General features: G+C 63.1%; 1 protein-coding gene across 3 annotated transcripts in view; it reads right to left on the bottom strand.

Annotated features, from left to right (window-relative positions):
• Window positions 1-920: 920 nt before the first annotated feature.
• DTX1 (deltex E3 ubiquitin ligase 1) overlaps window positions 921-10,480 on the bottom strand; it is a 40,397-nt gene continuing 30,837 nt past the window's right edge. For all 3 annotated transcript variants that reach the window (XM_075897927.1, XM_075897925.1, XM_075897926.1), the window contains exons 4-10: window positions 9,964-10,025; window positions 5,494-5,655; window positions 4,835-4,896; window positions 4,416-4,574; window positions 4,008-4,169; window positions 3,620-3,709; window positions 921-2,866 (exon numbers count right to left, since the gene is read on the bottom strand). In XM_075897927.1, coding sequence (XP_075754042.1) covers window positions 2,642-2,866; window positions 3,620-3,709; window positions 4,008-4,169; window positions 4,416-4,574; window positions 4,835-4,896; window positions 5,494-5,655; window positions 9,964-10,025 — 922 coding nt within the window. In that variant the 3' untranslated portion in view covers window positions 921-2,641. The remainder of the gene's footprint in view (window positions 2,867-3,619; window positions 3,710-4,007; window positions 4,170-4,415; window positions 4,575-4,834; window positions 4,897-5,493; window positions 5,656-9,963; window positions 10,026-10,480) is intronic.

Raw genomic sequence — 10,480 nt, 5'->3', positions numbered from 1 at the left:
GCGTGGAGCAGTAAGAACTCTGGTAGGAGCAGCCAAGAGTAGTGGTGACATGTCACTGGAATCGCGCGCTTTACGCAGCTGTAAAATGGGGCCAAGGGGGCGGCGCTGATACCTGGACCAGTACCGGGGAATGCTGGGAGCCTCGCACCGCCGGCTCGGGCAGGGAGCTGAGGAGTCTCCCCTGGAGCCTGACAAGATGTGCTCAGCGTTCCCCCCACCATGTGCACGCGCCTGCTCCCGGGGAGGTGCAGCGCCCTAGGCTGCTCCAGCAGAAACAGCTCAGCAGGCGGCGGGGCTGTCCAGTGCTGGGTGCGGCTCCTGCCTGCCCCTCCCCACTCAAATGGGGGGGCTTGTTCCTGAACCCAGCCCTGGCTCCAAGTCTCTCCAGAGCGCAGGAGCAATGCCTGGCACTAAGAGAAGACCCCTGCAGCAGGGCAACGCAATGGCTGCGTGCGAGGAGCCGCCAGCGGCTGCAGGCCCAGGTGCTGCTAGCAGGGAACGCACCAGCCGGGTGAGCTGCAGGAGATGCTGTCAGCCCGCCCTGCAAGTGGGACTGTTTATTCTGGGAGCGCTGTGCCCGGCCCTGCCGACACCTGTTCCAGCTGTGGGTACCAGGCGTCCCGGGGAGCTAATTACTGCTTTAATGAGCACCAGCTGGGTTAGCCCTGAGCCAGCGGCCCCAGCCTGCTCCTGAGTCAGGGCTAAGGCGGAAACCTCATCCCCAGGTGCTGCAAAACCTCTGCCAGTCAGTGGCCTTGTGCACCAGAGCCAGCCACAGTGGGAGGCAGGGCTCCCGTCCAGCAGCCTGTAACTGACTGGGGGGCATACCAGTTCCAGCCCCGCACTGGGCATGGGAGAGTAACGAAACTTAGCAATTGTCCGAGAGCGGGTGCAGCGCAAGGAAGAGGCTGCAGCACGTCTGGCTTCCACGGTTATTTAATAAGTTGTAAAGACACCAACACATGCGGAGCTACAGACAAGTAAGACAAAGGGCACAGCAAAGCCCTTCAAGGTTCAGCGAGGCACCAGAGCCAGGCCCTGGATCCCAAGCGTTGCCTGGGGAGACCTAGGGGGTCTGTCTGCACCTTGAGCATCTGACTGCAAATGGCCTGGCTCAAGGTGGAGCCAGAATGCCTGGGAGGTGCAGTGGCTGCAGGCCACAGCTGTGTGTAGCCAAGACCTGCACCTACAAGCGGCTCCCTCTCCACGGGTTTCCCCAGCTCCCTGTGTCCAGCAGCTGGTAGCATCTGGGCTCCTCTGGCTTCAGAGGCACCCGGTCTGGCCATGCCTCCTGCACTGTCTGCCTGGGGAAGGTGGCATTCTGGGATTGAGGCTGGGTGGCAGGGGTCCCGCTGGCCTGCTGAGAAGGGGACGCTACCCTGGTGGGGAGATTGCATAGCTACGGGGCCACAATGCAGAGGGACTAGTACATCAGAGATCGGGTCCAGCCACCTTTCTTCCCCCACACCAGCCCCGTCAACATTCACTCAAAGACCCCTTGGTACGGTGAGGGTCTGCAAGCCCCCAGCACCTCCCAGCCCGCTCCTCTTCTTTCCAGCTTTCTGCCTGCCCCTCCTAGGCCACCCAGGAGGTCGGTGGGACCCAGCCCAGGGTGCCCTGTGAGGCTGGCCAGGCCCTGCTCCCACCACACTCACGGACGTGTCCATACACCTCCTGCCGGCGAGCAGCTAGTGCCTGTGGGAGGGGGGCTGTGCAGATGACTGGGCATGACACAGGTGCAGAGCAGGGGGCCACGGCTGGCTGGTGCCACGCGGGAGAACACGGACCGGAAGAGCAGGTCCCTTTCCAGCTAGCAGGTCACACCCAGGTCAAGGCCCAGGGTCAGGAGCAAAGGGCACGTGCATGCAGGTAGGCAGCTGTGCCAGTCGCAGCTGGTGCCCGGGCAGCAGCGTGCGCTGTTTGCACGTGTGGCTTTTAGAGTGGCCAACGGCCCTTTCAGTCCCAGCCTGGCTGAGGCAAGAGGCTGTTGCCTTCTGCTGACTGGCTGTTGCAGCTTCCCCCTCTGTGGGCAAACAAAGCACTTCTGCCAGGTTGCCACAAGGGGCCAGGCCTGGCCTTAGCGAGCTGGCGGCGGCGTGGGGTCCCTGCAGGCTCGCCTGTGGCCCACTGGAAGCTCATTCCCAGCCCAGAGCACAACCCCGCCGAGTCCGAGCCCTGCGCCAGCCCTGCCCAGGAAGCAGCTCCCACTCTCCCTTGCAAAGCGGCAGCCGTGAGCGTGGCCGAAAGGAGCCGTGGCAAGTGTGGTGGGGGAGGGGCCAGCCGTTTCCGACGTACAGGTGCTCTAGTGGGTGACAAACTGCACAGAGACAGCTCTGTGGGGCGCTGGGGTCTCTGACGGGAACGATCACAGCTCACGAGAGTATAAAACGGCCAGCCCCGCTTTGTGTGGCTGCCGCTGGCCCACGGCGTGTCAGGGCCAGCCTAGCGCGCTGGGTGGAGGGGCCCAGCCAATCCAGCGCTGCAGCCAGAAGGCTGCTGGAGGTCAAGGCGGCGGCAGAGCGAGCTCGGGGAAGGCGGGCGGCTCCCGGGCGTGGCGATGTGGAGAACGACCTCGTGAGCGCGCACGGATGCAGGTGGGGGTGGCTGCCGAGAAGCAGGCTAGCAGAGAGCGGAGGCGTCCTCAGTCCTTCAGATTGGCTTCCGAGACCCCCTGGGCCATTAGCTCTGCCAGGACGTTGTCCAGGTAATTGGGGTCGGGGTAGCCGTGGCCGGTGAGGTTGGATCCAAATTCTGTCTTGTGGTGGATCTCGTTCCACACCACAGTGTCGCACTCTCCCGTCGTGCTGGACGTGCCGATGGTGAAGATGAGCCGGCGATCCCATGCCACAATCAGGAGTCTCAGAACCTGGGGGGCACAGGGAGGTCACACACCCTGCCAGGCCATGGGCCTGAGACCCTGCCTGCTCTGCCAGCAGCTCTTTGTTCCATGTTCTACGCCTCCGTCCCACAACACTGTGGGGAGCGTCTCTGGAGCACTGCCCTGACCTCCCCCGGGCAGTCCCCCAGTGCAGGAGAGGCCGCTCCGCCCCGTCATGGCAGGCCTGGCAGAAGCAAGGTCTCTTTCTCCAGGGAACGAGCGAGACTGAAGCTTGCTCTGATCAGGGCTCTGTCCCATGCCCCAGGACACAGACCCCCAAGTGCAGGCCTGGTATGAAGTTCTTCCTTTCCCCCAAGCATGGAAATACAAGCCCTGCCTCGCCTCCCTTTCCCCCAGCAGAGAGGCGGAGACGGCGGCCATCGACCACGGCCCGTGAGCTGCATGGAAGTGCGTGGCCCTGCCCTATGTGGTAGCTGACTCAGGCTGAGCCTTAGCAGCATGGCACCCAAAGCCCTGCGAGGTCTGGACCTCAGTGCCTGGCAGGATCAGCTGGGGCACTTGCAGGACTGGATTATCAGGGGAGCCACGGGGAGAGCGACCACCCCAGCATTTGTGCACACAACTCCCGTCTGCTCCTTTGAAAGCAGAGCTGGGTTGCCAAGGGTGTGTCCCTGTGCCTGCGGCCTGGCCTGGCACGGCCCCTCGTCTGATGTGCAGCAAGCCCATAACCCCTTGGCTCAAGGGGGCGACACCCCCACTCGTGGGAGGCAGCCGGCTCACCTTCCTGCCCTTCTCGTTGTCGGGTAGGTAGCAGTGCCGGGGGAAGCCTCGGGCCGTGAACTTCTTCCCTGGAGTCGGGTGCTCTGGGCCCTGAGGGAACAAAGCAGGCGCTGGGGAACCCTCAGCCTGAAGCCCAGGAGCCGCAGGCAGCAGGGGTCCGAGCGGGAGCCTGCCCGGCAGGGCGCAGCACAAAGCGCCTGGGGGCTAGCGAGCCCTGCGCCAAGCGCTCTGGGCTTCCTCTGCCCCGCTCTGCAGGCCACCCCATCGGGTGCCCCGTGGCTGGGGGCAGTGGTGTGAGGAGCCACGGGAGGGGCACAAGCCAAGTCTCCTGGGGACAGGGCAAGGCCCCCGGCATTTCCTCTCGCTGCGCTGCCTCGGGGCTGCTCACCTGGATCCCCGTGGGGATGTCGTAGACGATGCGGATGGTTTTGGACTCCGTGTAGCCTGGCAGTGAGTGAGGGATGAGGTGGAACTCCATCTTCCCGGGGGGCTGGGTCCCCGTCTTCTCCCCGTAGATGGCCTTGCAGGTGGGGCACTGCAGACTGCCGTCCTTGGGGGCAAAGGCACAGGCCAGGAGGGTCAGCCAGCCAGATCCCAGGGGCCCCCTTGCAGTGGGGGCTGCCTGGATCCGTGATGCCACCTGAGCCCAGCTATGGGGCAAGCCTCCGAAGCCCCGGAGGGGCACCAAGGCTGGAGCGCCTGAGTGATTGGGGTGAAGGCTCCAGGGTGGGGAGGGGCCCCTGGAGAGCACTGCCCAGGGCACACGGGGCTCATCCCCAGCCGGCCCGGGGCTCACCTTGTTGCCGTTGTTGTACATGGCCACGAGGCAGAGGAGATGGTACATGTGCCCGCACTTGCCCAGCTTGCCCACCAGCTCCGGCTTGGCACCCCTGTGGCTGAGCAAGCCCTCGTAGCCCGACGAGGTCACCAGCCTCTCCATGCAGATGGTGCAGTCCTGCCGGGGAGCAAGGGGTTAATGCCGGCTCCTGCCTCACCACAAGCCCAGCAGCGGGTTCCAGCATTGCCCCTCGGGCCCGCCCCGGCCCCGCTAGGCTGGCATCCGAGGGCAGAGTTAAGGGGGCTGAGGGGAGGGGTGTGCTGGGTCCTTGCTGCAGGAGTGCTGTCACTGAGTTCCCAAGGGAGTTCCCTGGGCTGCCACTTGGAGGGGGCTACTCGTCCATGCAGAGCCGGGGCTGGGCCACAGCAGGTGCTCACCTCGTCAGGCGGGCTCTTCACCTTCTGGCTGTACCGGCGCACTACGTCCTCGGGGTTCTTGCCTGCGCCGGGAGAGAAACGGAGGGTCGGACTGGGCCCTGGCCACTCAGCGGGGTCCCCCAGCCTCTTGCTTCACCGCTGAGCCACATGTGGGGGGCAGGCTCCTATGGACCCAGAACCCAGCCTGGCCAGAGTGGCTCTCTGGGTCAGGCCTGTAGGAGGTTAGACCCACCCCAGAGAGGTCACAGAGGCCTCGGCTGGCCCCTTCCTGGAGCAAACGAGCTGCCCCTGGGACCGGCTCTGCTGCTCCCGCTCTCTGGGGCTGGGATCGGCAGGGCTGGGCTCGCCTGGAGAGCCGAGTTCCAAAACACCGTGGAGCTCTTGGGCTGGGCACATGGGGAGAGGCAAGGGCCGCCCAGCTGCAGCCGGTGTTTCTGCACACGCCCCCCCCGGTGCATACAGCAGGTGTTTCCATGCATGGCTGGGGAAAGCAACAGGGAGCCTGGCCGCTACAGGAAACCCGATGGGAAGCTGCCCGAGGCTGCTCTGTGCCTGGCTGGGGGCTTCAGGCTCCCAGCTAGAGCCCAGCTCTGGGGCTGCCAGTGCAGGGGCCAGGCCTTCTGGCTCTCTGGGCCGGGGAGGGAGGTGCTGCCTCTTACTCTTCTTCAGGTGCTTCTTCTTGGTTTTTCTGCAGATGCCGTTGATCCCTGGTACCGGCCTGATGTCACCCTTGCTCACAGGCGGCGGGTGCAGGATGGGCTTTGGGGCCCGGGTCAGGCACACGGGCAGCCCGGCAGCGCACATCAGAATGCCAGTCATGCCTGCGAGAGCACGCGAGGTGAAAGGGAAGGAGGCGCAGACACAGCCCGCCGAGGGGCCCGGCGGCTAGCGCCCCACTGACGGGCAGCAAGCCCACGGCAAGGACTGTCCCTTCGCTTTGGAGTGGCCGACCGTCCCTCCCCCTCCCCCTTTCCACCCAGCCATTCCTCCCCCCCAGCCATTCCTCCCCCTCCCAGCCATTCCTCCCCTCCCAGCCATTCCTCCCCCTCCCAGCCATTCCTCCCTCTCCCAGCCATTCCTCCCCTCCCAGCCATTCCTCCCTCCTCTTTCCACCCAGCCATTCCTCCCCCTCCCAGCCATTCCTCCCCTCCCAGCCATTCCTCCCCCTCCCAGCCATTCCTCCCTCTCCCAGCCATTCCTCCCCTCCCAGCCATTCCTCCCTCCTCTTTCCATCCAGCCATTCCTCCCTCCTCTTTCCACCCAGCCATTCCTCCCCTCCCAGCCATTCCTCCCCCTCCCAGCCATTCCTCCCTCCTCTTTCCATCCAGCCATTCCTCCCTCCTCTTTCCATCCAGCCATTCCTCCCCTCCCAGCCATTCCTCCCCTCCCAGCCATTCCTCCCTCCTCCCCCTCCCAGCCATTCCTCCCCCTCCCAGCCATTCCTCCCCCTCCCAGCCATTCCTCCCCTCCCAGCCATTCCTCCCCCTCCCAGCCATTCCTCCCTCTCCCAGCCATTCCTCCCCTCCCAGCCATTCCTCCCTCCTCTTTCCACCCAGCCATTCCTCCCCTCCCAGCCATTCCTCCCTCCTCTTTCCATCCAGCCATTCCTCCCTCCTCTTTCCATCCAGCCATTCCTCCCTCCTCTTTCCACCCAGCCATTCCTCCCTCCTCTTTCCACCCAGCCATTCCTCCCTCCTCTTTCCATCCAGCCATTCCTCCCTCCTCTTTCCACCCAGCCATTCCTCCCTCCTCTTTCCATCCAGCCATTCCTCCCTCCTCTTTCCACCCAGCCATTCCTCCCCTCCCAGCCATTCCTCCCTCCTCTTTCCACCCAGCCATTCCTCCCCTCCCAGCCATTCCTCCCTCCTCTTTCCACCCAGCCATTCCTCCCTCCTCTTTCCATCCAGCCATTCCTCCCTCCTCTTTCCACCCAGCCATTCCTCCCCTCCCAGCCATTCCTCCCTCCTCTTTCCACCCAGCCATTCCTCCCTCCTCTTTCCACCCAGCCATTCCTCCCTCCTCTTTCCATCCAGCCATTCCTCCCTCCTCTTTCCATCCAGCCATTCCTCCCTCCCCTTTCCATCCAGCCATTCCTCCCTCCTCTTTCCACCCAGCCATTCCTCCCTCCCCTTTCCATCCAGCCATTCCTCCCTCCTCTTTCCATCCGTTCCTCCCCCCCATCCAGCCATTCCTCCCTCCTCTTTCCATCCAGCCATTCCTCCCTCCCCTTTCCATCCAGCCATTCCTCCCTCCTCTTTCCATCCAGCCATTCCTCCCTCCTCTTTCCACCCAGCCATTCCTCCCCTCCCAGCCATTCCTCCCTCCCCTTTCCACCCAGCCATTCCTCCCTCCCCTTTCCATCCAGCCATTCCTCCTCCCCCTCCCAGCCATTCCTCCCCTCCCAGCCATTCCTCCCTCCTCTTTCCATCCAGCCATTCCTCCCCTCCCAGCCATTCCTCCCTCCTCTTTCCATCCAGCCATTCCTCCCTCCTCTTTCCATCCAGCCATTCCTCCTCCCCCTCCCAGCCATTCCTCCCCTCCCAGCCATTCCTCCCTCCTCTTTCCATCCAGCCATTCCTCCCCTCCCAGCCATTCCTCCCTCCTCTTTCCATCCAGCCATTCCTCCCTCCTCTTTCCACCCAGCCATTCCTCCCTCCTCTTTCCATCCAGCCATTCCTCCCTCCTCTTTCCACCCAGCCATTCCTCCCTCCTCTTTCCACCCAGCCATTCCTCCCTCCTCTTTCCACCCAGCCATTCCTCCCTCCCCTTTCCACCCAGCCATTCCTCCCCTCCCAGCCATTCCTCCCTCCTCTTTCCACCCAGCCATTCCTCCCTCCTCTTTCCACCCAGCCATTCCTCCCCTCCCAGCCATTCCTCCCTCCTCTTTCCACCCAGCCATTCCTCCCTCCCCTTTCCACACAGCCATTCCTCCCCTCCCAGCCATTCCTCCCTCCTCTTTCCATCCAGCCATTCCTCCCTCCTCTTTCCACCCAGCCATTCCTCCCTCCTCTTTCCATCCAGCCATTCCTCCCTCCTCTTTCCACCCAGCCATTCCTCCCTCCTCTTTCCATCCAGCCATTCCTCCCTCCTCTTTCCACCCAGCCATTCCTCCCTCCTCTTTCCATCCAGCCATTCCTCCTCCCCACCCAGCCATTCCTCCCTCCCCTTTCCATCCAGCCATTCCTCCCCCTCCCAGCCATTCCTCCCTCCTCTTTCCACCCAGCCATTCCTCCCTCCTCTTTCCACCCAGCCATTCCTCCCTCCTCTTTCCATCCAGCCATTCCTCCTCCCCACCCAGCCATTCCTCCCTCCCCTTTCCATCCAGCCATTCCTCCCCCTCCCAGCCATTCCTCCCTCCTCTTTCCACCCAGCCATTCCTCCCTCCTCTTTCCATCCAGCCATTCCTCCCTCCTCTTTCCATCCAGCCATTCCTCCCCCTCCCAGCCATTCCTCCCTCCTCTTTCCACCCAGCCATTCCTCCCTCCTCTTTCCACCCAGCCATTCCTCCCTCCTCTTTCCATCCAGCCATTCCTCCCTCCCCTTTCCACCCAGCCATTCCTCCCCTCCCAGCCATTCCTCCCTCCTCTTTCCACCCAGCCATTCCTCCCCTCCCAGCCATTCCTCCCTCCTCTTTCCACCCAGCCATTCCTCCCTCCTCTTTCCATCCAGCCATTCCTCCTCCCCACCCAGCCATTCCTCCCTCCCCTTTCCACCCAGCCATTCCTCCCCTCCCAGCCATTCCTCCCTCCCCTTTCCATCCAGCCATTCCTCCCCCTCCCAGCCATTCCTCCCTCCTCTTTCCACCCAGCCATTCCTCCCTCCTCTTTCCATCCAGCCATTCCTCCCTCCTCTTTCCACCCAGCCATTCCTCCCTCCTCTTTCCACCCAGCCATTCCTCCTCCCCACCCAGCCATTCCTCCCTCCCCTTTCCACCCAGCCATTCCTCCCCTCCCAGCCATTCCTCCCTCCCCTTTCCATCCAGCCATTCCTCCCCCTCCCAGCCATTCCTCCCCTCCCAGCCATTCCTCCCTCCTCTTTCCACCCAGCCATTCCTCCCTCCCCTTTCCATCCAGCCATTCCTCCCCCTCCCAGCCATTCCTCCCTCCTCTTTCCATCCAGCCATTCCTCCTCCCCACCCAGCCATTCCTCCCCCTCCCAGCCATTCCTCCCTCCTCTTTCCATCCAGCCATTCCTCCCTCCTCTTTCCACCCAGCCATTCCTCCCTCCTCTTTCCACCCAGCCATTCCTCCCCCTCCCAGCCATTCCTCCCTCCTCTTTCCATCCAGCCATTCCTCCTCCCCACCCAGCCATTCCTCCCCCTCCCAGCCATTCCTCCCTCCTCTTTCCATCCAGCCATTCCTCCTCCCCACCCAGCCATTCCTCCCCCTCCCAGCCATTCCTCCCTCCTCTTTCCACCCAGCCATTCCTCCCTCCCCTTTCCATCCAGCCATTCCTCCTCCCCACCCAGCCATTCCTCCCCCTCCCAGCCATTCCTCCCTCCTCTTTCCATCCAGCCATTCCTCCTCCCCACCCAGCCATTCCTCCCTCCCCTTTCCATCCAGCCATTCCTCCCTCCTCTTTCCATCCAGCCATTCCTCCCCCTCCCAGCCATTCCTCCCCCTCCCAGCCATTCCTCCCTCCCCTTTCCACCCAGCCATTCCTCCCCTCCCAGCCATTCCTCCCCCTCCCAGCCATTCCTCCCCTCCCAGCCATTCCTCCCCTCCCAGCCATTCCTCCCTCCCCTTTCCACCCAGCCATTCCTCCCTCCCCTTTCCACCCAGCCATTCCTCCCTCCCCTTTCCATCCAGCCATTCCTCCCTCCCCTTTCCATCCGTTCCTCCCCCCCACCCAGCCATTCCTCCCTCCTCTTTCCATCCGTTCCTCCCCTCTCCACCCATCCCTCCAGCATCAGCACTCACCATGGTAAGTTCTAGGGATATGAATGGTTAAAGGGTGGGGCTGAAGGGCCCCTGCCTGCCTCCCCTTCAATCAATGTACCCGTCACACAGCACGTTCAACCGGTGACCAGTGACACAGGAGGCTACATGCCCAGCAAGTCCCCTCTCAGGAGGCAGGTTCTACCCCGGAGTGGAGGCTGCCCAGAGTTGGGGGATTCCGGCTGCTCCTACCTGCCAGCGCAGGATGGACTGGTCCACTTCCATTCAGGTTCTTCACTGGGAGGGCAGGGACCCTGGAGCCGGGCCAAGGGAAGAGAAGCAGACAGACATGTCGTTACTGGCAGGTGGAGCCAGACGGCTCCGCCCTGCTCTTGGCCCCCACTGGGCCTTGTTCCTCCCCAGAGCAATGTGCCTTTCCACAGGGAACCAGGCCAGGGTCCAGACGCCAGCACTCCTGCGAACGGAGCACGGCTCGCAGCCGGCCTGCCACAGCCCTGGCACGTTACTGGATTTTGAGGGGAGCAGACAGATCACGTCTGTGCCCATGGGGGGGTGTTTGCCCCAAAAGTGGTACAAAGGGGCCATGGGAGGGGTCAAACAAAAGCCCACTGTCTACTGATTCTGTATCTGCTCTTCATATGCCTGTATAATGTCTGTGTGGAAGTTACACTTGTGCTCTGTATGGATACTGGCCGTTTCTCTATAGGCGAGAAAAGCTCAGCATATGGACATGCTAATTAGCAAGCCA

The sequence above is a fragment of the Pelodiscus sinensis genome, chromosome 15 (genome assembly GCF_049634645.1).
Source record: "Pelodiscus sinensis isolate JC-2024 chromosome 15, ASM4963464v1, whole genome shotgun sequence".
NCBI lineage: Eukaryota > Metazoa > Chordata > Testudines > Trionychidae > Pelodiscus > Pelodiscus sinensis.
This window is presented reverse-complemented; position numbering and strand designations above follow the sequence as displayed.